Source organism: Eptesicus fuscus, chromosome 22 (genome assembly GCF_027574615.1).
Source record: "Eptesicus fuscus isolate TK198812 chromosome 22, DD_ASM_mEF_20220401, whole genome shotgun sequence".
Classification (NCBI taxonomy): Eukaryota; Metazoa; Chordata; class Mammalia; order Chiroptera; family Vespertilionidae; genus Eptesicus; species Eptesicus fuscus.
This window is the reverse complement of record NC_072494.1, coordinates 23,136,307-23,158,474: the sequence shown is the minus strand read 5'-3', so window position 1 is coordinate 23,158,474 and position 22,168 is coordinate 23,136,307. Positions and strand designations below refer to the sequence as shown.

At 50.8% G+C, this 22,168-nt stretch overlaps 1 protein-coding gene across 1 annotated transcript; it reads right to left on the bottom strand.

The window, feature by feature from the left end:
- Positions 1-1,583: 1,583 nt before the first annotated feature.
- FAM163A (family with sequence similarity 163 member A) lies at positions 1,584-3,614 on the bottom strand. Its single transcript, XM_008145903.3, has 3 exons — positions 3,604-3,614; positions 2,282-2,396; positions 1,584-1,991 (listed from the first exon to the last, which is right to left on the bottom strand). The coding sequence occupies exons 2-3, from the start codon at positions 2,372-2,374 to the stop codon at positions 1,584-1,586; spliced, it is 501 nt and encodes a 166-aa protein (XP_008144125.1). The 5' UTR covers positions 2,375-2,396; positions 3,604-3,614.
- Positions 3,615-22,168: the final 18,554 nt, after the last annotated feature.

The following is a 22,168-nucleotide window of genomic DNA, read 5'->3' as shown; positions in this document are numbered from 1 at the left end:
CTGGAGCTAATGAGTGACCAAGGTGTGGCTCGACTGAGGTCCTCTGGTTCTCAACCCAGTGAGCCTTACAGATTGAGATGCAGGGTGCCCCGAGCCTGAACGGTGATGCAAAGGTGTGGTGAATTCCCCTCCCTTCCCCTTCCTGGCTGCACCCCGCCCTTTCTCAAATACAAAATCAGTATTTCAGCAGAGGGGCCAGCTCCTTTCCTGCCCCACCCTCTGCAGCATTCCGTGGTTCTGGAGTGGGTGGGGGTTAGTTATGCCCTTCAGAGGGGTGCAGCCACTCCTTACTGCAGAGGCAACTGGAAAACTCATCGGATGCACTCACTAGACGGTGTAAGGCCAAGGCCGAGTTGGAAGTGGAAAGTGGGAGTTGGACTTGGGGAGAGTGAGACAGCCATGAGAAGGCCCTCACCCGGAGACTGGGGGTCAGGCAGCAGAGGGAGGGCAGCAAGCAGAATCCAGTTGCTACGTCAGATCCCTCTGGTCCTCAGGCGCTGTCCCTGGTGGAACCAGGGGTCTGGCTCTACAGCGCCGGGGCTGAATGACAGAGTAGAGGGGCTGACAGGGCAGCAGCATCCCACGGGAGGCGCCTCGGCCCCTCCCTGGAGCAGCCACCTCACTGCTGAGGGGACTGGTCACCTTGAGCACCCTCTGCTCATGCTGTCTGCGGGTCGGATTTTCCCTTCTAGTTGCTACATCCGAGACCCTCCCACTCTGCGGCTCCTGGAGGCAGCAAAGCCCGGTGCTGGTGGTGACAGGTGTGTGTGCACACACCAGAGAACGCACACGCCCTCGCGGGACTGTACCCACACACACCTCTGGGGTGGGGGAACCACGGCCCCAGAGACCGTCAGCAGGACCTCACCGGCTAAGCTACTCGAATTCTAGTAACAACTCTTGAAAAAGGTTCTCAGCGGGGCAGCAAAGAAAGGATGTGGGGGAGGCAAGGTTAGACGTCGCTTTTGGGTGCGTTCCTCTCAACAACCGGATGCCGTTAAAGCCAACTCAACGTGTCCCACAAGCAAGGGTGCAGCCACAGCTGTGCTGTGGTCAGGAATCAATATTTGAGCAGTTGCAGGCTTTGCAGTCTCTATGACAACCAAGAGGACAAAACTAAGTTGTGAACTGGCTTTTGGATTTGTTTTAGCAAGTCCTGAAGCAGCCCCTTTAACACCATCCTCTTCCTTCTCAGATTGTGCGGTTTTACCGGGCCCTGGCCCCCTGCCCTGGGTCCCCCTTCTTCTTTCACCCCACAAGGATGCTGGAGGCCTCCAGACCTTTGCACAGCTTTCCTTCCTCTCACAAGACTGGCAAAGCCGGGGGTGGGGGTGGGGAATGAGAGGGCCTGGGGGTGCTGGAGTTGGCCCGAGGAACGTCCCAACAGAGAACCCGGCACAGCTGCCGTCAAAGCACCCAACGGCTTCAATCCGGGGAGCCTCCCACTGCGGGGCAAGAAAAGCCCAGGAAACGGACAGTCCTGCAGGGTGTTGGGAGGTTGGGAGGCGGCCGCGGGTCCAGTGCCCCTGGTGGAACAGCGTGTTGGTGTGTGTGTGTGTGTGGGGGGTTCGGGGTGAGAGGGGTCACACTTCTGTACTAATAGCCCTTGGATTAGTGAAAGGCTCACGCCCAGAGCCTGGCCACGTCACCGGGTAACTCTGGGGTGCTGCCAGCTGGAGGGACGGGAGTCCTCCCTCCTTGTAATATGTGGGAGCGAAGGAGAACCTCTCGCTTCCGCCCCCGTTGGGCACCATGTCGGCTGTCCGTATGTAAAAGGGGGAGCTGTATGGGGAGCAGGTGGCGCAGTGGCCGGCTGCCACCCCAGCCGGCGGGCCGCAGGGCTCACTGGTGATGGGCGCCAGGCTGCCTCTGCCGTCCAGGGCTTGGGCGCTGCAGGCATTGCAGGGGGGGCCTCTGGAGGGTGTGGGCAGGTCGTGCTCCTCCTCCTCCTCCTCTGCATCCTCCTCTCCGCTCCTCTTGCAGCAGTAATACTGAGGGGAGAGCGGAGGGCCCCCCTGAGTGGCACAGGCAACCGTGCCCCTGCTCCACTGCTGATCGACTCAACCCGAGACCACCTTCCACAGGTAGAGATGCCCAGCCTTTCCCTTTCCCTTCCCCTACTCCTAGTGTATTAACTCCAGGCCGTGGCTGGGGAGGCAGAGGGAGGGCATACAACCGTACTGAGGACAGGGCTGGGGCGGCTGGCAGCAGCTGGCAGGGTCCCCCCAGATGGCGCCCTTCCCACCACTCCCGACGTCTCAGCCCAGGGCCCGGAACTGACCTGGAGCCTACAGTAGCACAGGACTGCGATGATGGAGAGGAGGATGACCGCAGCTAGGATTCCGCCAGTGATCACAACTGTTCCCGCTGTCATCCGCCCGATGCCCCATCCAACTCTGCGGAGAGATGCGTGGGCAGGTGAGGGCAGCCGCCAGGAGCAGGGAGCCTCCGGGAACTTCCTGCACAGCTGGAGCCAGGGAGGCCCCTCCACAGATCCCACCCCCCCCCCACCCCCCCGAGCCCGGGGACACCTGAGGCTTCCGAAGACAGGGCGACAGCCTCGCACAGGGGCTTACAGCTGAGGGAGGACAGAGAGGAGGCCGAATGCTACCTGAGGCATAATTCTGCTTCCTGTTTCTACCCAGTTTCAACTCCTTTAATTCTCTTTTCCTTCTCCTGTCTCCTGTCCGCACACCCTCTTAAACTTAAACTATACCCCTCCCCCACCCTGTGTCCAAGACACACAGGAAAACAGTTTCTGCTCGCAGTGCCCTAAGCACTCCCCTGGTTATCTCAGTCAATCCTCCACGCAATCTTTGGGCTAGTTCTTTCTTGTTTTGTTACTCCTCACCCGAGGATATTTTCCCACTGACTTTTAGGGAGAGTGGAAGAGAGAGGGAAGGACAGAGAGGAACTTCAGTGTGAGGGAACCACGTCGGTTGGCTGCCTCCAGCAAGCCCCGACCAGGGCCCAGCCCAGGGAGGAGCCACAACTAACCTTGATCAGAATGGAACCCTTTGGTCCACAGGCCGATGCTCTATCCACTGAGCCAAAACTGCTAGGGCTGGGCTAGTTCTTCATTATCTGTTTCCCAGGGGATGAACCAGGCTTTGGTTTAGCTGAGATCCCACCCAGCATGGTTCACCCCAACGGCTATTCTCTCAGTCACTGCCCTCCGGAGTCCAGACACCAGTGGTCTCTGAGCCCTTGGTCCAGGTGGAGAGGACAGGGTCTGAATCTCAAACATTCTCCCCAATTCTGCCCTGGCGCAAACCCACACTCCTTTTGGGGGGAATCTCTCCTCTCTTTCCAACTCTGTGGAAGACAAGGGCCAGGTGAGCCTAGAGGAAGCAGGTAGGTGGCCTTCTGGCTCCGGGAAGGCTGTGGCAAGGCTGGGGAGACGGTCCTGGCTAATGTGGGTTCAGGGGACAGAGGCCAGCTCGATGGGAGGCTGTCTGCCCTCAAGCCGACTCCCCCTGCAGGACACGGAATGGGATTTCCAGTCCCGGGCTCATGGGGACCAAGACTGGTTTTGCCAACAGAGCAGGAGGGTGGGAGGAGCCTTGGCGTCTTGAGGATGGAAGAATGACCGTGAGCACTTACGTTCAGTAAGGGAACGGTGACCTGCAAGACAATAAGAGGGACAGAGATGTTGGAAGACGAGTGTTACCCCTGAAGAAGGCCCCACGGGTTAGACTGGTCCCTGAGCTCCACCTCACTTCCTCCTGCTTCCCTCACTGTGTGCTCCATCGATCAACAAGAAGCCTACAGGTCCCAAGGCTGGGTCTCCAGCTCTGTCTCCTACTGCTAGTGGACAGACATCCCCCTTGGATGTCCCACCGGCAGCTCGAACTCAGGCTAAGCCATCACCCGCATGGGTCCCCCTTCCGACTTCTGTCTGCCAGTGGTTCCCAGAGCTGCTATAAGGCCCTGGCAGGTTGTTCGTTACTCAAGGGGCAAGTGGGGGCGGGGCCACACATTGCATTCTGCTCCAGAAGCCACGCACCACCGTGCTGTGTTCAAGTGGAGGAAGGGGCACCTTTTCTTCACCCAAGACATCTGCTCCTCCCCATGTGCTCCTGGAGCACAGCATGTACCCAGCCCTACTTCTAATCCACTCAGCCTGCTCACAGTGAGGGCTGTGGGCCACGGCATGGGCAGCCGCTGGGGGCCAGTTAGCAACGCAGCATCTCAGGCCCCACCCCAGGCCTCATGAGGCAGAATCTGCATTGTAACGAGGTCCCAGGTGGTTACTTTGCATAGTAGAGTTTGACAAGGCTTCAGCATGTTGTCCTAGTTGCCCAGACATTCAAATCCTCAAATTCTTCTACGGCTCCCCTAGTCTTCTGTTGTTCATCAGTGAAGACACTTTGCATGTCATGCCTGCCCTGGTGCAGTGGCTTCCTGATCGATTTCACTAGTTTGTCTCTGAGCAGCCACCCACACTTTAGCCTTTCATCATGCCCCAATGCCCTTCTCTTCCTCCAGAGCCTTCCCAGCATCACACTGCCTGCAGGGTGTGTTTACCTGGGCAGGGACTTTTAGACCAAACTTCAAAAGCTTTGTCCTGCCCCACATCCCTGCATGCTCACCACCAATTCATATGCCCCCCGCCCCCCAGCAGGGTCCTCCCTACACAAATCCTCTGCCCATCACACAGGCCTCATTCTTAAGAAGCTTAAAGCCTGGGGATGAAATGACACTTAACGTAGCTTCCAATATGGTGTTTATAGCCTGGTGATGACAAGACACTGAACATGCCTTATGATCTGGTGTAAGACACACGAGAAGAGACACACAGACCAAGGGCTGGGGGAACACAGAGGAGGGGCCACGAAGTCCTCGGGCAAAGGTTACAAGGAAGGTGTAAGCATGAGCAGAATCCTAAAAGCTGAGTAGGAGCTTGTCCAGTAGACATGTGGAGAGGGCAGGAGGTGCTCCAGGACCTGTAAGGAACCTGGAAAGCCTGGATTGGGGAGGGGTGGGGGTTGGGGGAGGCACGAAGCTGGACAGGCTGTAAGCCAGGCGAGGGATTTAACTCTCGGAGATGATCAGGTTCCCAAAGGGCTTTCGGGAGGGGAGTGCATGACCTCACTTTCTCCATCTATTTAAGTCCTGCTCGTATTTTGAGGCTCTAGGAAGCCTCCCTGACTGCCCCACCATGGTGCTCTCTTTCTGTGCTCCTCACAATGCCTTTCTGTGTGCCACTTTTCAAACCCTGACTTGGTAGGACGCTTATCAACATCCATGTGCGAACATCTTGACTCCTCTACTAAATTATGAGTCCTTTGGGATTAGGAGTTGTGCTTTATATTGCTTTGTGTCTCCCTGCAGCATTATACACAGCAACTCATCTGGTATAGTATTTCTGGCAGTTATGACTCTGATCAACCACCAGGGGGCAGCAAGTTGCATGTCTCAGCTCACATCCTATATGGAGATGTGGTTCAAGACAAATATGACTTTGTCCGGGTGACATGGTGGGCCATGCTTCAAGGGTTCCCTGGACATTTGATGTGGGATGAAGCTCAGCCTAGGGAGGATTTATGTACCTTCACCTTTATGTACCACTGAGGGCTGCTTAAGAGACACAGGCCCATGGAGTGAACTGAAGTTGGGGGAGGCAGCAGTGACCCACTCTGCTGAAAGTTCTGGCCTAGTCCCCTGGGGTGTGCCCAGCCTGTTAGGAGACAGGGGATTGTGATGCCTTATGAGAACAGTGCCCTCCATGCCTGGCCTCCCTTCTTTCAGTACCTTGAAGGCTGTAGAGCAGAAATGGCCCAGAAATGGTTGGGGGTGGAAGGGAGAAGAAGGCAATGAAAGCAGTCATGGGTGTGAAAGCCCATTCAAGACCCAATTTTACCACTTACCAACCACCCCAGCTTGGAAACTGATCACCTTTCTCACTTGTAAAAGAGAAATTAACCAAAAACTCAGTTTACAGGTATGATTCTGAGCAAAAAGTAAGATTCATGTCTGCGAGGGCCCCTTGTAAACTAAAAGATCCTTAGTTGTGGGGGAAAGGAAGACCTAGACATTTTGTGACTGCCTAAGTCTGGCCTTACAATCATAAACCAAGAAGGCTTGCAGTGAGCTAGCGAGGCCCCAGAGCTAATGGTACAATTGAGCATTTAAATTCCCACATCCAGTGGCTCTCTATTACTTCAGATGGGCTAATTTCCTCTTGTAACTATATGCAAATGATAACAATAACTCAGTACATCTAAATAGCACTCTACAGTTTACAACATGCTTTCATTTGTATCCCCTCCTATGATGGGCAGGCTCTAAGGCCCCAAATGAGCCCCATGTCCTGTGTACCCCCCTCCCCTTCAGGCTAGGTGTGACCTGTGACCTCTTCCACCCAACACAATCCAGTAAGGTGATGGAATGTCACTTCTGTGGATAGATTATATAAGATTCCGACTTCCCCTTCTTGCTGGCCAACTTTTTCCCTTGCTGGTTTTGACACAGTAAGTTGCCATGCTGAGGAGGCCCATGTGACAAGGAACTGAAGATTCTTCTGTCCTTCAGTCCACTGGACAGAAGGAATGGAGGCCCTCAAGCCAATGGCCCAAAAGGAACTAAATAATCACATAAGTCAGAGTGGAAGTGGATCCTTCCCCAGTTGAGCCTTCAAATGAAAATGTAGCCCCAGTGGACACCTTGAATGCAGCCTCATGTCAGACCCTGAAGCAGTGGACCAGCGAGCCACGCCTGGAGTCGTAACCCACAGGAGCTGTGAGATCATCAATATGTGTTGTTTTAAGCTGCTCAGTTTGTGGTAGTCTGCTGTGGAGCAAAAGAGACCTCACACCTCTTTTGGACTGTACAAAAAATCCACACACGAGGGGAGCCCAGGTCATTTAATGACTTGCCCGGTCATACAACAACAAGAGTCTCAGTTAGGACCCAAGGATCCTTGCTGTGGAGTTTCCATCATACCAGCCTCCTCCTGAGGACAGGAGAAAGAGGTCCCCATGTTTCCTCCCAGGGCCTCACAGATCTGGACAGAATGGACTCAGTGGGGGCCAACTCAGGGGCTGAGGGCAGCCAAAAAGGACAAACCTGTTGTCAACTAAATATTCCGAGGCTGTCCTCTGTGACCAGGACTCATTGGAGCTCCCTCCCCACTAACACTCCTCACACCTTGTTTTTTGGGGGAGAGGGTTGGCTTGAGCCTCACACTTACCTGAAACACCTGGGGCAGCGATGACTCAGTCAAACAGGCTGAGCCTGAGCAGACAGTGGTTGGGGCTGCGTCATGGCCAAGGGCATCAGTCCCTGCCAGAGAAGAGAGGGGGAGGTCAGTGAGAACTAGAGGGAAGGCCGAAGGGATAGACAGGCTCCCTCTGGCACCAGGTTGTGACCCCAAGACTCTGGAGTGGATGTCCCCAAAACGGCTTCCTTCTTGACCTCTGCAGCTGCCTTGGTTTCTGAGGTCCCCGACCTGAGAACCCGAGGCCACATTCTATCTCAGTGCCACTGTCCAGAACCCTCTGCCGAGAGCAGCAGCAAGGCGCTGGCAGGAGTCTCTGCCTGTTCTTGGAAGTGAGGCTCAGCGGGTGAAGAGAGTTCTGTCTCATGCTTCCCTGGAGAATGCTGACCTGTCTGCTGGTGAGGTGTCCTTGTTTCCTGCACGGATGATACCTTTCTCAATGGCCCTGCATCCCTCTTTCCCATTCTCTCCTCCATTCTCCTCTGGGCCTGTCCACATTCCCATAAGCTGCACACTCCTTTCCCTTTCTGTGACATCCCGACACCTCTCAGGCCAGCGTAGCCACTGGACAGTTGGGTGAACAAGTCCCACAAGATGACAAGATCATTATGTGATAACAAGATCATCATTCTGACGTGCTCACGGAGGATGGAGGAGGCAGGATCCAACGGAAACATTTAGAAACGCAGTGTAGGCTAATTAGTGGGGGTTCCTTCAAACCAAAAAATTTTAAATATCCTCTCAACATTGTTTAGAAGGAGTATGAGCCTTACACTGGGAATGGGGTGTGGGAGAAGAAGGACACTCTCTGGTGGTGATGCCCCATCCTGCTCACCGACCTAAGCAGGGCCGGTCCCACTGGGTGTGTGTTTGATAAGGAACCCAACCATTAACAGGATTGGCAAAGCCGCCTTCTTTGGGGACAGAGCAGGTCAGGAGCAGGGCTCCGGGAGAAGACAGATGGTCACCTACAGAGTTGCCCCATCCCTACCTTCACCTCCCTTCTAGATCTAGGCTTTAATACTGTCACCAGCCCTTGCCTTGGGTGTACCGGTACTCAGGTTTTCTTTTCCCAAGATGTTCTCACATCTCATTAAAATGGAAGTCATATGGAGCTGGATGCCAGAGCAGGACTCTTCCTCCCTAAGTTTTGATTGAGTTGTGAGTTTGGGACGGGTCCTCTTCCCGGGTTATGTGCAAGAGACTGCACATGGGAAGGTCAGAACATCTGTTTCAGGATCCATGAACCCTTCCCTCCACTTTGTAAAATACAAATGGGTCAAAAACTTGGTGAGGAAGATTTCCTTGGCAAGAATTGTAGCTGAGCCATGAATCCCTCACTCCAGGCCCCAAGGGAGGAGGGCTGTGGAGCTGGCCTGGGTGGCCGTATTGAGTCCTGTCCAACAGTGCCACCTGGAGGCCTGAGAAGACCCCAGCTGCTGGAGGTGACCTCCAGAGGCCCAGGTGCTGGGCAAGTTGTAAGGGACACCTGGGGTAAGGGAACTACAGAAGAGGGGGGCCCAGCAGGGAACCTCAAAAGGGCCCACAAGAACATTCACAAAAGCAAGAGCCATCTTGAAGCATCTTCCTGGTCTCTAATAATTTCCATTTCAATTCTGGCATTTAGCTTGGGGTTGGGGTGTAAGAGTCAGGGAGTATAGATAGCAGATGGACATGGCCTGCCACCCCACCTGCTTCCACACTAAGCAGATCCAAACTGGAGGAAAGAAGAAGCCTAACGCTGTCAAATTAGGAGTGGATTAAAATATATATATATATATTGATTTCAGAGAGGAAGGGAGAGGGATAGAAACATCAATGATGAGAGAGAATTATTGATTGGCAGCCTCTTGCATGCCCCCTAATGGGGATCAAGTCGCAACCCAGGCATGTGCCCTTCACCAGAATTGAACCTGGGACCCCTCAGTCTGCAGGCCAACACTCTATCCACTGAGCCAAACCAGCTAGAGCAGAGTAGGAGTGCTTTGATTACTACTCATTTTGATTTAATTTCTGAGTTGATATGGCATCTGTAACTTGGAGTGCCTATCTATATATATAAAAGCTTAAGCGACCGAACAACCGAACAACCGAACGACTGGTCGCTATGATGCACACTGACCACCCGGGGACAGATGCTCAATGCATAGGATTGGGATCCCTCCTATCTGGATTGGGCCTGCAGGGATTGGGCCGAAATCGGCTATTCAACATTCCCAAGGGGTCCCGGATTGTAAGAGGGCACAAGCCAGGCTGAGGAACCCCACCGGTGCACAAATCCATGCACCAGGCCTCTAAGACTATAAGAGTGAATGAAAAAGCAATGGGACTGGCCCAAGTTTTTATCTCAAGTCAGGGGAAGACTTCTCCCAGTAAAGGGATGGCCTGGCCGGCATGGCTCAGTGGTTGAGCATTGACCTATGAACCAGGAGGTCACAGTTAGATTCCTGGTCAGGGCATATGCCCAGGTTGGGGGTCGATACCCAGTGTGGGGTGTGCAGGAGGCAGCTAATCAATGATTCTCTTTCATCATTGATGTTTCTCTCTCTCTCTCCCTTTCTCTCTGAAATCAATAAGAATATATTTTAAAAAATAAGAGGATGCTTGAGGGAAAAAAAATCAAAGTTGTTTTTTGAGGACAAACCATGCAATATGCTTAACATGCCAATTACTTATAGAAAAATGATCCATAGAAATGGAAATACTCTAAGAGAATTGGATCAATATTTTTATTTTCTAGATGAAGAAACCAAGCTCAGAGAACACAGGTGACTTGCTTAACCACACACAGCATTTAGAGACAGAACAGGAAAGGCACTGGGAGTGGAGCCAGGGCCCTGCCGTTAAGGATGCTGCTCTCCTTCCGGAAGATCTACACGTATTTCGCCAGGAACTAAAGGTGTCTCCTAGAGCAGGGTTTCTCAAACTGGCTGATCGTAAGAATCACCTGAGCCACGTGTTAAAAAAACAGAGACTCCAGACTTCTTAAAATAGCAGCTCCAGGCAGGGGCCCAGAATCTGTGTTTATAACAGGGCTGAGCCTTACCATCTGGCCCTTTGGGAAACGATGTAGGGATAAAGGTCTCTGGGAGGATTTCAGGCTGGAGGCTCAGGGAAGGTGGGTGACCTTGCAGAGCCTGCTGCCCATAACAAGACTGGCACTGGATTCTGCGTCCTTGGGGTGAACGGGCCAGAGAGTAGCAGGAGGAGGGGAGTGTGAAGAGAACCAAAGGTACGTGGGTCCCTGTGAGGGATGGAGCCAATAAAGAGGTCAGGATGGGACCTTAAAGGCCATTCTTCTAGTGGAGGCTGGGGCACATGAAAAGCCCTGAAAGGGCTTGGGAAGTAGGTTTCCCACTCTCTGCAGGCCGGGGTCTGTGCTCTCTCTGAAGGGTCCCTGCCCTCAGTGACTTCATTGCGCTGAGGCAGGGTCACCTACCTCACTGCCTGGGTGAACACAGGGAGGAAACGCCAGCCGCAGCTGGCACCAGCACATGTAATTAATGATGGCTGTCCCTTGCTCCCTGCCCGGCCCCCTTAGGAGCAGAGGTTAATTGAGTGGGGCATAAGCTCTGGCTGATCTCAATTTTCTTCTGATGCAATTAAGCCTTCTCCAATCATTTATTAGCTCATGAAATTGACACAGCAGGTTAGCAGCACCAGGAAAGAGAAAGATTTTTTTTCCTTGTTACCTGTCTTCCTGGACAGCAAGCCTCAGGCAAGCCTGGCAGAGGGTATGGGAGGAAGGGGCTCCTTTTACTTTGACTGGACCTATGGCCATTACCAAGCCCCGACCCCCAGGATGAAGGTATGAGGAGTCAGTGGTCAGATTGGTTCCTTTGCCCCAGATGAGCAACGGCAGCATTAAAGAGCCCTGTGCAGTTTGAGAAGGGGCCTCAGAGATATGAGGAACCTTTGCAAATGATCAAGGGGGGAAAAAGAGCCTCAGTATAATAATGGGCCATGGGCAGGTGGTTTATGAAAGAGGAAACCCAGAAACTAACAAGAAAATGAAGTGATGTCCAAACTCAAGAATAATCTGAAAAACCCAAATTGAAACCAGAAAGAGCTATCACTCTATAGGTAGGACTGGCAACAATGAAGGAGCTGGATAACGCCAAGTGTTGACACAGATGTGGGATTTAGAGGCACTGCCAGTAAGGTATAGCTAGGGCAGCTGTTGAGGGAAAGACAGTACTACTTGGTCACATTAAGTTCACACATATCCCATAAAACAGCAATTCTACTCGTGTGTCTGTCCACAAAATTTCTCAACACATTCATAAGGGAATAAAAAATGGAAGAGGAGATGTTACAAGTGATACCACAGAAATACAAAGGGTCATAAGAGTATACTATCAACAATTATATCCCAACAAATTGGACAATCTAGAAGAAATGGAGAAATTTCTAGAAACACACAACCTACCAAGACTGAATCATGATGAAATACAAAATCTGAATAGATCAGTTACTAGTAAGGAGACTGAATCTGTAATTGAAAACCTCCAACAGCCTGGCCAGCATGGCTCAGTGGTTAAGTGTCAACCTATGAACCAGGAGGTCAGGGTTTGATTCCGGTCAGGGCACATGCCTGAGTTGCGGGCTCGATTCCCCAGTGCAAGGTGTGTAGGAGGCAGCTGATCAATGATTCTCTCTCACCCACTTCCTTCTTCTCTAAATCAATAAAAATGTATTTTAAAAAACACACACAAAAACAAACAAAAAAATCCTCCCAACAAAGTCCAGGATCAGACAGCTTCACTGGTGAATTCTACCAAACATTCAAAGAAGAATACCAATCCTTCTCAAACTCTTTCAAAAAATGCAATAGAAGGGAACTCTTCCACACTCATTTTATGAGGCCAGCATTATCAAATACCAAAACCAGACAAGGATGCCACAAGATGGATGAGATGAAGCTGATGGGAGCAGATTGATGGTGAACCCCAACAACAATGATCCCGTAACAGATGGCCGAGAGGACATCCAAAACAGTGGTTTTCCTACCAGAACTCTGGCATAATCCCAATATCAGAGGCACTGGACCCTGGGAAAGGAGCTGGCGTTGGGCCTTGAACTTGGGCCTTCAGACTACTAGCTGAGCCAGCTTCTCCCCCTACCATCTGAGCTGATGACTTGGGTGTTTGCTTGCAAGATAAAGCTCAAGTTCAAGGCTCTCTGGAGGTCTGTGCCCTTTATTAGTTGTGTGACCTTGGACGGAGCTCTTAATTGCTTTTGAGTTTGTATTCTCATCCTGCAAAATGTGGGTGGTGATATTACTTCATTATTGAATGACTTTACCTTCCTCCTAGGGTGGGTGGGTGGCCCAAACAAAGATAATGTGACAGCACTCTGTCAACTTAAATCCTTCTGCAAATACAGTATTGAGTTTTTAGTCATTGCAGGACTGCTCCAGGACACTCTTTGTCCTTCCCTTTTAAGGGGCACCTCGAGGCAAACTTCCTCCTGGTTGGATAATCAGATGGAGGACTTGAGGCCTGTATTGGTCTTCACAGGCTTTGACACATACAGGGAGGCAATAGGGTCAGGTTTCCCTGAGGTCAAGGAAGCCCCTCTGAGAGGAGGTAAATGGGCTCTGAATGGTTAAAAAGTGCAGTCTGGGAGTAACAGTCTTATTTAAAACCAGAGGGATATTTGGATTTACCAAATATAAGAACTGGTGTGTGGATGGTGGGAAGGAGGGAAGATTAGTCACTTCAAAATGGTTCCCTTTTGTTTCCCTTAGCTGGAGAAGAATTCTCTGCCTTGACTGGTCAGAGGCTGGAGGACTAGGAGTGGAAGATCAGGCCTGCCACCAATTACACACATTGAGAGATGTGATCTGGGGATATTTGACAAAATGACTTTTACAGAGAAAAATCCTGAGAAACCTATCACTCTTATTTGCATAGCATTTTATAGCTTCCAGAGCCTGTAGGTTAATTCATTGTCTTCTAGAAGCTCTGATCTGGAGGACACATGGCCAGGAGTTCCCAAGCAGGCACCAGCTCCATCTGGGAGCTTTGTTACCATCCCGACCAATGGAACCAGAAGCTCTGCAGGTGGGGAGCTGTGTGGCTAAATCAGTGATGGGCAACCTTTTGAGCTTGGTGTGTCAAACTTCGCCAAAAAACTGAGCATAACTCGGGTAGTGTGTCACTTTGAGGAAAAAACTAACTCCAAGACTCTAGTCGCAAATGTTTTATCCTCAGGAGCAGCAAATGTTTCATCCTCGGCATGCGGCCGCGTGTCATCAGAAATGGTTACGCGTGTCAGTGCTGACACGCGTGTCATAGGTTCGCCATCACTGGGCTAAATGCTCCCACGGGGCTTGGATTTGGGCACTGCTCTCAACCAGGCTGACAACCACTGCCTCCCATGGTCTCTCTCCTGGGCCTGCAGTGGGCTCCTGTCTCCAGTTCTTCTCTGCCGAGTCCCTTCAAGCTGCCCCCAGACTAAGTTCCCTAAAACACATCTCATCAGGCCCCTCCCCACCCTCCCTCCCTAACTCCCTCAGGGTAAAGGCTGGCACTTCAGGGGCTCTGTCGAGTGAATATTTAGACTTCACTGTTACCACCTCCAACTTCTTGTGCAAAGCCCCTCTGTGAAGCGTTTCCTGATTCCACCCCAGGCCTGTAATAGGTGCTATGTATCTTCTATTACCATTGCTCTCTACGCAGTTATTTGATTATAGACCCAAAAGAATGTAGGTTAGGGGCTGGGTCTCGTTCATTTCTGTATCGCACGTGTCAGGTCAGGACCAACACATGCTAGCGGCTCTACAAACACCGAATGAATGAATGAATGAATGAATACCTGGTTGCAGGTACCTTGAGCTGTCATTTATGTTCACTTTAGATCAAGCAAGTCTCAAGAACAAATGTGTTTAGGGTGAACACTCCTTGCTCAAAGGCCTAATAGTGCTGATACATAGCTTACTGTATTTACCACAAATTAAGAGGAGCCTGGGCTAAAGAGATTGCCAAGGAGTTGGAAGACTCTGCTTTGGGTTTGATACCACTTATTTCATGACCACTAAATGTTTCTGAAATAATCTCATTTCCAACATTATTAATAATACTGTTTCTAAGTCAAAGGATGTCAAGGTTCGCCTAATGGACATTATCTAATTCACCCTCCCATATTCCTGATGGTTAGGGAGGTCCCCCTCCCTTTTCCTGGCAGCAGGCCTCATGTGGCCAGTGTGCAGGCAGAGCTGGTGGCAGGATGCCAGTGTGGGGCACAGGTGCCCTGCTCTCCCAGCCAGCCCATCCTCTGCCGGGCCCTGGAGAGAGGGCCCTGGACAGGGACCCTTCACTAACCTGTGCCTGGTACTAGATCTACCTGGGGGGACCTGGGACCTTGGTGCTGTCTCTGTCACTCTCCTGAGGGTGACAGAAGAGCCTAGCTGAGGGTGGGGGGAAGGAGCATCCACTGCAGATTAAGCTCCTGGGGGTTCTGGGAGCTTCCGTGATGTGTGAGGAGGTGCTAAGTGGTGGTTTAGATTAGAAAAACATGACAGCTTTTATGAATCCACTAAATTGGTAGTCAGTTTGTCTCAGGAAGTAAGGAAATGGCCACAAGCATACACTAGTGAGGTGTAACTAGGTTAAACCTTCTAGAACAGTGATTTTCAACCAGTGTGTTGCAAAAATTTTTTGTTTAATGGACTTAGCCTGGAATAGCCCAGCCAAGGACTATGAGCCCAATCTAGTCCCAAAGGGCTGACACTAGTTCCAAAAAGCCTAGCCTTGCCCCTAAGACCCCAATCTAGTCTCGAATAAACAATGTCAGTCCCGAAGGGCAAGGCCTAGCCCCGAAGATGGGAGCCCAGAATCCGAACAGCTTTAGCCAGACCACGAGAGCCCATGCCAGTCCTGAAGGGCGGAGCCTAGTCCCCAAGAACCAAGTTCAGACCCAAAGCACCGAACCCAGACAGGAAGAGTGGAAGCCGCATGCCCAGGCCCGGACCTAGCCTGGAAAAGCCCAGCCAAGGCCTAAGAGCCCAATCTAGTCCCAAAGGGCTGACACTTGACCTGAAGAGCCATGCCTAGCCCCTAAGACCCTGATCTAGTCCCGAATAGCCAGAGCCAGTGTCTGCTGCCAGAATTTTTAAAACATGGAATACCTATCTATTAATTAGGGGCAATGATTTCTTTTTCCGTAGATTGTTAATAAAAAAAATCACACCAGCCAACACAACAATAGCTGTCCAGTGTGAATGAATCAAAATTATACCTTTTTTAAAAAACCAGATCAGCATAAGATACAACGTATTTTTGGCATGCTACAGAATTTTAATAATTAGTTTTTGTGTGCCAGGAAATGAAATAGGTTGAAAATCGCTTTTGTAGAAAGCCATGTGTCAATATGTACCAGTCTAAAAAATCAAGGACCCATCACATGCACTTCACATATTTATCCAAAAGAAGTAGTTACCACTCGGCTGGCATGGGTGAACATAGACCTATGAACCAGGAGGTCACGGTTCAATTCCCAGTTGGGGCACATGCCTGGGTTGCGGGCTTGATTCCCAGTGTGGAATGTGCAGGAGGCAGCTGATTTATGATTCTCTCTCATCACTGATGTTTCTATCTCTCTCTCCCTCTCCCTTCCTCTCTGAAATCAACGAACATATATTTTAAAAAAGAAGTAGTTACGGCTATCTGCAAACTGTAAGTCAATAATGTTCACTGCAGCATTACATATGAGTGACAGTCGGGAAGCAATCAACATGCTTAACAGCAAGGGCAAAATTGAATACATGATGGTACCTATAGAATACTATGGGAAAATAATCCTATATAATAAAAGGGTAATATGCAAATTGACCCTAATGGCAGAACGACCAGAACGACTGCTGGGCCAGTCACTATGAGGCGCACTGACCACCTCTTGGTCTCTTTCTCCTGCTGGCAGGCTCCGATTGCCTGATGGCCACCCACTGCGAGGGCGGGGCCGGCGAGCGGGCAGGAACAGCTGACCTCTCGGTCCCTTCCCCCGGCCGTCAGGCACCGATCACCTGATGGTGAACGAGGAACCGGGGGTGGGTGGCGGTGGGGGTGGGGCTGGCTGCGGGCAGCTGGGGAAGATGGCCCTGATCACAGGCCAGGCCTAGGGACTGTACTTGTGCACAAATTTTGTGCGCTGGGCCTCTAGTATTAACATAAATACCGCTGAGGAACCACACTACAAAACAGCATTACTAAATGATAGTTTTTAAACATGTTTTTGTAAAGAAAAATATGTATACATACAGCCCAGTGGGGGGAAAAGCCTGGAATAATCTATAATAGATAGAGGCCCGGTGCATGAATTCGTGCATGGGTGGGGTCCAGCGGACCTGCCCCAATCAGGCCAGTTGTTCTCATAGTGACGGGTCAGTCCGGTCGCTTGGCTTTTATATATATAGATAAAAGCATAATATGCTAATTAGACCAGATGTCCTTCCGGACAACCTTCCAGACAAAGCTGTGGCTGTGAGGGAAGCCCGGGTCCCGGGTGCTGGAGGGAAGGAAGGCCTATTCTTGCATGAATTTCATGCATCGGGCCTCTAGTTGATTATAAATCTCAGAATAGGGACACAACTCCTCTCCAATGCATCCTTCTCTGTACCAGTGGGCTGTGTCTCCCACAGGTAGCACCAGTGACATACCTGCGAATGAGCAGCCAACCCAAGCTGTACACGGCCCAAGGAAGGACCCTATCAGCCTTTCCGTTGGGCATGTCTCTCACCTTCATTGTCCAGTTTTATAACAGCATCGGAGAGAAATTCCACACACACAATACCCAGCTTTATCTGGCTCTGCACAGGTATGGAAGTCAGTGACCCTATGGTAGGAATTCTTGCAGATTATGCTAGTACAGTGGTTGGCAAACCACGGCTCGCGAGCCACATGCGGCTCTTTGGCCCCTTGAGTGTGGCTCTTCCACAAAATACCACGTGCGGGCGCGCACGTACAGTGCAATTGAAACTTCGTGGCCCATGTGCAGAAGTCGGTTTTTGGCCTGGGCGAGTCTATTTTGAAGAAGTGGTTCTCACGTCAAGCCACACTCAAGGGGCCAAAGAGCCGCATGTGGCTCGCGAGCCGCGGTTTGCCGACCACTGGGCTAGTATATTCTAAAATGCTAACAGATTTTTTTGTAAGGGGTAGGACCATATGCTATTATTTGTCCATTTTGCTTTTCAATGTTTTCCAGGTTTTTACCTTTAACTCATATACCTTTTATACATTGTGAGTAATTGCTATGAAGAAAACCAAAACCAAACAGGAGTCTGGCGAGATGCCTGGGGCACACCATCCCGCCAGAGGCTCGGCATTCCCAGGTGCACCCAGACGGCGCTGCAGAGTGAGCCTTTTTGACCCCCCGCGGGATGTTCTCTCCTTTTGCCAAAGGAAAACCTCAGCTGGAAGATGTGGGTGTGGAGGAGGGAACGTGCTACAGACTTCTCCCACTCGTGCTTTAGAAACGCCTATATTTATAGCCTGTGCAGTGACCTTTCTAGTCGACAGCAATTTATCGTTTCTTAATTGGTTTTCTTGAAACAGGCAGTGGTAACTTATGTCCCAGGCAAGGGAGGAGCAAATCCCACCAGAGGCCTGCGTGACAGTTGGGGGTGGATTGGAGGGGTAGGGATAGGATGGGGGGGACAGGGAGGTAGCAGGAGAGGCTGGACCTGGTCTCTTCACAGCCTCCCTGACACACTGAATTACCGAGCCTTTCATCGATCTGGTGAATCACAGCAAGGAGAGGTTGGAGAAGCTGGGCTCCAAATGAATAATTCTTGATGTGCTATATTTATTTGTCCTCCTGCAGTGATGTCCGTGGCCAACTTCTAAGGTTGGGCAGCTTTTTCCCCCACATTGGGACCACCTGCCTGGTAGCCAGGCAATGGAAGAGTCCAGCTTGCTGGGCAGCATTGAAGGGACAGAGATGGGGAGGATTCAAGTCACTTAAGTTGCTGAAAGAAAAGAATCACAGGAAGGGACTGGAAGGAACGCCCCACACCCCCCAGCATCTAGCTTTTGTGCACTGCGCTGTGTCTCCATTCTGGGCCATTTCCTACATAAAAGGAACGAGACACAGTACCTTTTTTCTTTTTCTGGCATTTAACAGGAATGCAGCAAAAGTATACTTTTCTTTCCAATTTTGTGTTTCACATGTGCAGGTGTTTTTGCCCTTCACAAGGTAAGCCCCTCTAGGGATGATGCCACGTCATATTTTCTCTGGACTTGGGTATGTAGGTATAGTTGTCCTTGAACAACACAGTTTGAACTGCGCAGGGCCACTTATTCGCACATTGTTTTCAATAAATATATACAGTACTGTAAGCGCATTTTCTTTTCCTTATGATTTTCTTTTCTATCGCTTACTTTATTCTAAGAATACAGTATATAATGCATATAATATACAAACTATTTTTATTATTGATAAGGCTTCTGGTCAACAGTAGGTTATTAGGAGTTAAGCTTTTGGGGGAGTCGAAAGTTACATGTGGATTTTTTACTGTGTGGGGGATGAGGGTGGCACATCTAACCCCCATGTTGTTCAAGCATCAACTGTATTTAGGACAATACTGGACACAGAGTGTGAAGGGAAGTGCAGGAGGTTACACCAGAGGAATAGCTTTATGGTGCCAGGCACTGCATTTAACTGCAAATTTATTCTTCCTCACAGCAGAGTCTATAACACAGACTTGTCTTTCCTTTCAAACCAGGCAAGCGTTTCAGGGATTAAAGTAACCTGCCCAGGTTACTAGGAAGCAGCATAGCTGGGATGTGGACTTAAGCAGCACGGCTTTGAGTCCCCCACACTTACCCCTCCACCCCTGCTCTCAAAGAGGAGGCCTGGACCTGGGGGGCGGGGGGGAGTGGTAGTGAGAGGGGAGGGCATGGGGACAAGTGTAGCTGCGGCCAGGTCATTCTTAGAGAGGACAGGAGGTTCTGGAAGACTAAAGGTTCTGGGGGTGTAGGACAAGCTTATCTTCAAATATAACCAACTCTGCCCAACCCTGAACAGCCCAGCCTCCCAGAAATCCTCAGCCCGGTCACTGCAGACCAGAGCCAGCCTCCAGCTCGTGTGCAGATGGCAGGCCTCTCGGTGGGCCCGGAGGGGGCAGGAAGCTCACGTACATATCTCTCTTTAGGGACTTCTATTCCCAATGTGTCCCCAAGGGTGAAGATGGCCAGGGTTGAGCAAATTCCGGAGCCAGGAGGTATACCTGGGAAATGTCCCTTAGAGCCGCTAGCCTAGCCCACCAGGAAGCACAATTAGGTTTTGTGTGTGCTCAATTGTAGAAAATTTGGGAAGTGTAGAGAAGTGGCTGTCCCACATAGTGACTAAGGTTTCACAAAGACTTAGGATCAGTATCAAGGTGACCTTGGGCAACTTTTTAAACCTTTCTGTGTCCTGCTTTCCTCATATATCAAATAAAATGATCTTCTCCTACTTCTGTTGTTTCAGTGGAATGTTGGGGGGAGGGGTAGAAAACAGACCTAGGGAGGCCTGGATTGCAACCCTGACACAGTCTCTAACGAGCTGGGTGGTCTCATAAGCTTCTAAACTTATTTACAAAAGGAAAGTGTGGACTCCGGACCTTTAAGGATCACTTTGGCCCTCATGTTCTTCATTCTCAACCAGGAGGGCTGCCTGGGGGAGTGGGCCTAAAACTGTGGGTTCTAGAAAGGGGAGGAGACGGCAGTAGCTGCAGAGTCCGTGGGAAGGCAGATGGACACAAGAAACTGTCCAGAACCCTGGCAATGGCCCTTAAGTACCAGGTCTCCATGAGCAAAGGCCCCTCCCCCGCTTATCAGAACATAAGGAGGCTCTGCCCCACACCTCCTTGCACAGCTCCTGAGACAAACGGAAGACATTCAGAGGCAGCCCCCTGACCACACCACCGGGCCTCACTGTGTTCCTGCTGACAGATGCCTACCAGGCCCCCTTGGCCCCTGCCCATCTCTACCCCAGCACCCCTCACATTAGCGCCCTTCTCATCCCCCTCTGCATTTGCTAATTCAATGAGTCACAGGTCTGTTAAATTAAGCCCACTGCTGCCCTGCCAGAATCCTCTAACAGCCCTAATTGGAAAAACAGCCTCAACCTCTGCCTATCACAGCTGATTATATCTGCGAGCAGAGGGGCCTGGTCCTTGTCCAGGCTGCACGCTCCACCCAGGCCCGTGAGATCATGCCGTCCGGTTCCCTGGGGCTGTCTGAGTGGGTGGGAGTCAGCCCGGGGAGGCGCCTTCTCCACACCAAGGGGCAGCAGCTGGCCTCCCGGGCTTTGCCTCTGACGGCATAAACCGATTTGTGCTCATCACAGGGAACTGGAAACAACTCGCTCTCAAAGCAGGAAGTCTTTTTTTCTCTAACCTGCGTCCACAATCCCAGTGGAATCTCGAACTAGAGGGGAGGATTTACTCCAACAAAGGGTACACTTGCCTCTGGGAGCCATCCTGAGGGACCACAGTCCAACCATGTCTTAATCCTCAGGTGCCTCTGCACATTTGAGTTCCTTTCTCAGGGCTCAGAGCAGTCAACCGATCATCAGAGAGCTCTCTGGGCATCTATTATGTGCCCCAGCCATAGGTGGCTGGAGGCAGGGGGTGAAGGCACACAGAAGTTTAATGACTCTTCCTCATTAAAACACCATTACAAAACTTTTTGAGATAAAATTCAAATTTTAACCATTTAAACATGTACAATTTGGTAGTATTTTAGTATACTCACAATGTTGTCAACTATCACTACTTACTTCCAAGATATTTCCATCACCCCAAAATAAACCCTGTATCCATTAGGCAGTCACTCCTCATTCTCCCCTCTTCCTCGGGCCCTGGAAAACCACTATCTCCTTTCTGCCTCTATTAAATCACAGGGTTTAATAGTCATTGCATACCTGCTTCCCCTCTTTCCATCTCTACATCTACACTAATAAAAGAGAAAGATGCAAATTGATCATACCATCATGACACCCACCAGCCAATCAGGAGTGAGTATGCAAATCAACCCAACAAAGATGGCTGGTTAATTTGCATACACAGGCGCTGAGCGACTGGGGGCAGGGCAGGGCAGGATGCTTGCATCATTGCCATGGCTATGATGCAGGCGTTCCGCACCACCCCAGCAGTTCCAGGCCTCTGGGCAGCGTGGGAAGGCAGAAAGGCAGTTCCGGCCAGAGCGAAGGCGGTGCCAGCAGCCAGGGGAAGGAAAGCCCATTCTTGCATGAATCTTCGTGCATCAGGCCTCTAGTTTTTTCATAACTGGGTACCAAGAGACCTTTGCATGAAGCACACTGGATGCTTTCACTTCCAAGATCTCAAAGCACTTAGAAACGGCAGGTTCCTCGGTTCTTGCCACACATTGTGATTGACAGGTGCCTTCTGTCCCTATATCACCAAGATGCTGAGAAGCATACTCCTGGTCCTTTGGTTTACGTCTGGAACATCGCTCCAGTCTAGCTGATATAAGTAGATATCAGAAGGCTCACCCGTGTTAAGAACTTGAGTTATTTTGGCATGAAAAGTAAGGCATTTTAAGCAAACATGAGAAACCACAAAGAAAGTTAATGCAAACTGTTTTGGGCCAGGTACTGGAATAGGAATCAGGAAATGTTTAGCGAGCACCAGAATGGAAGGGCTGGTTACAATGCACTGCCGGCCCCAGCCCCAGAGCTTCTGACTCAGCAGGTCTGGGGTGGGCTGGAGAACGCGCATTTCTAACGAGCTCCCAGGTGATGCGCATGCTCCTGGCCCAGCACCACACTCAAAGAAGCACTGAGGTGTGGACTCAGGACCCCCACCCCTGTGTGGACTGATGGCCACAGCACAGAAGAACAGTCACCATCTCATGCATTTGGCTTTGTTTATGGGTCACTTCTTCAAGCTCGCTGACTATAGTCACTGGTAAATTACATTGCCTGTATTCTCATAAGTATGTTTCA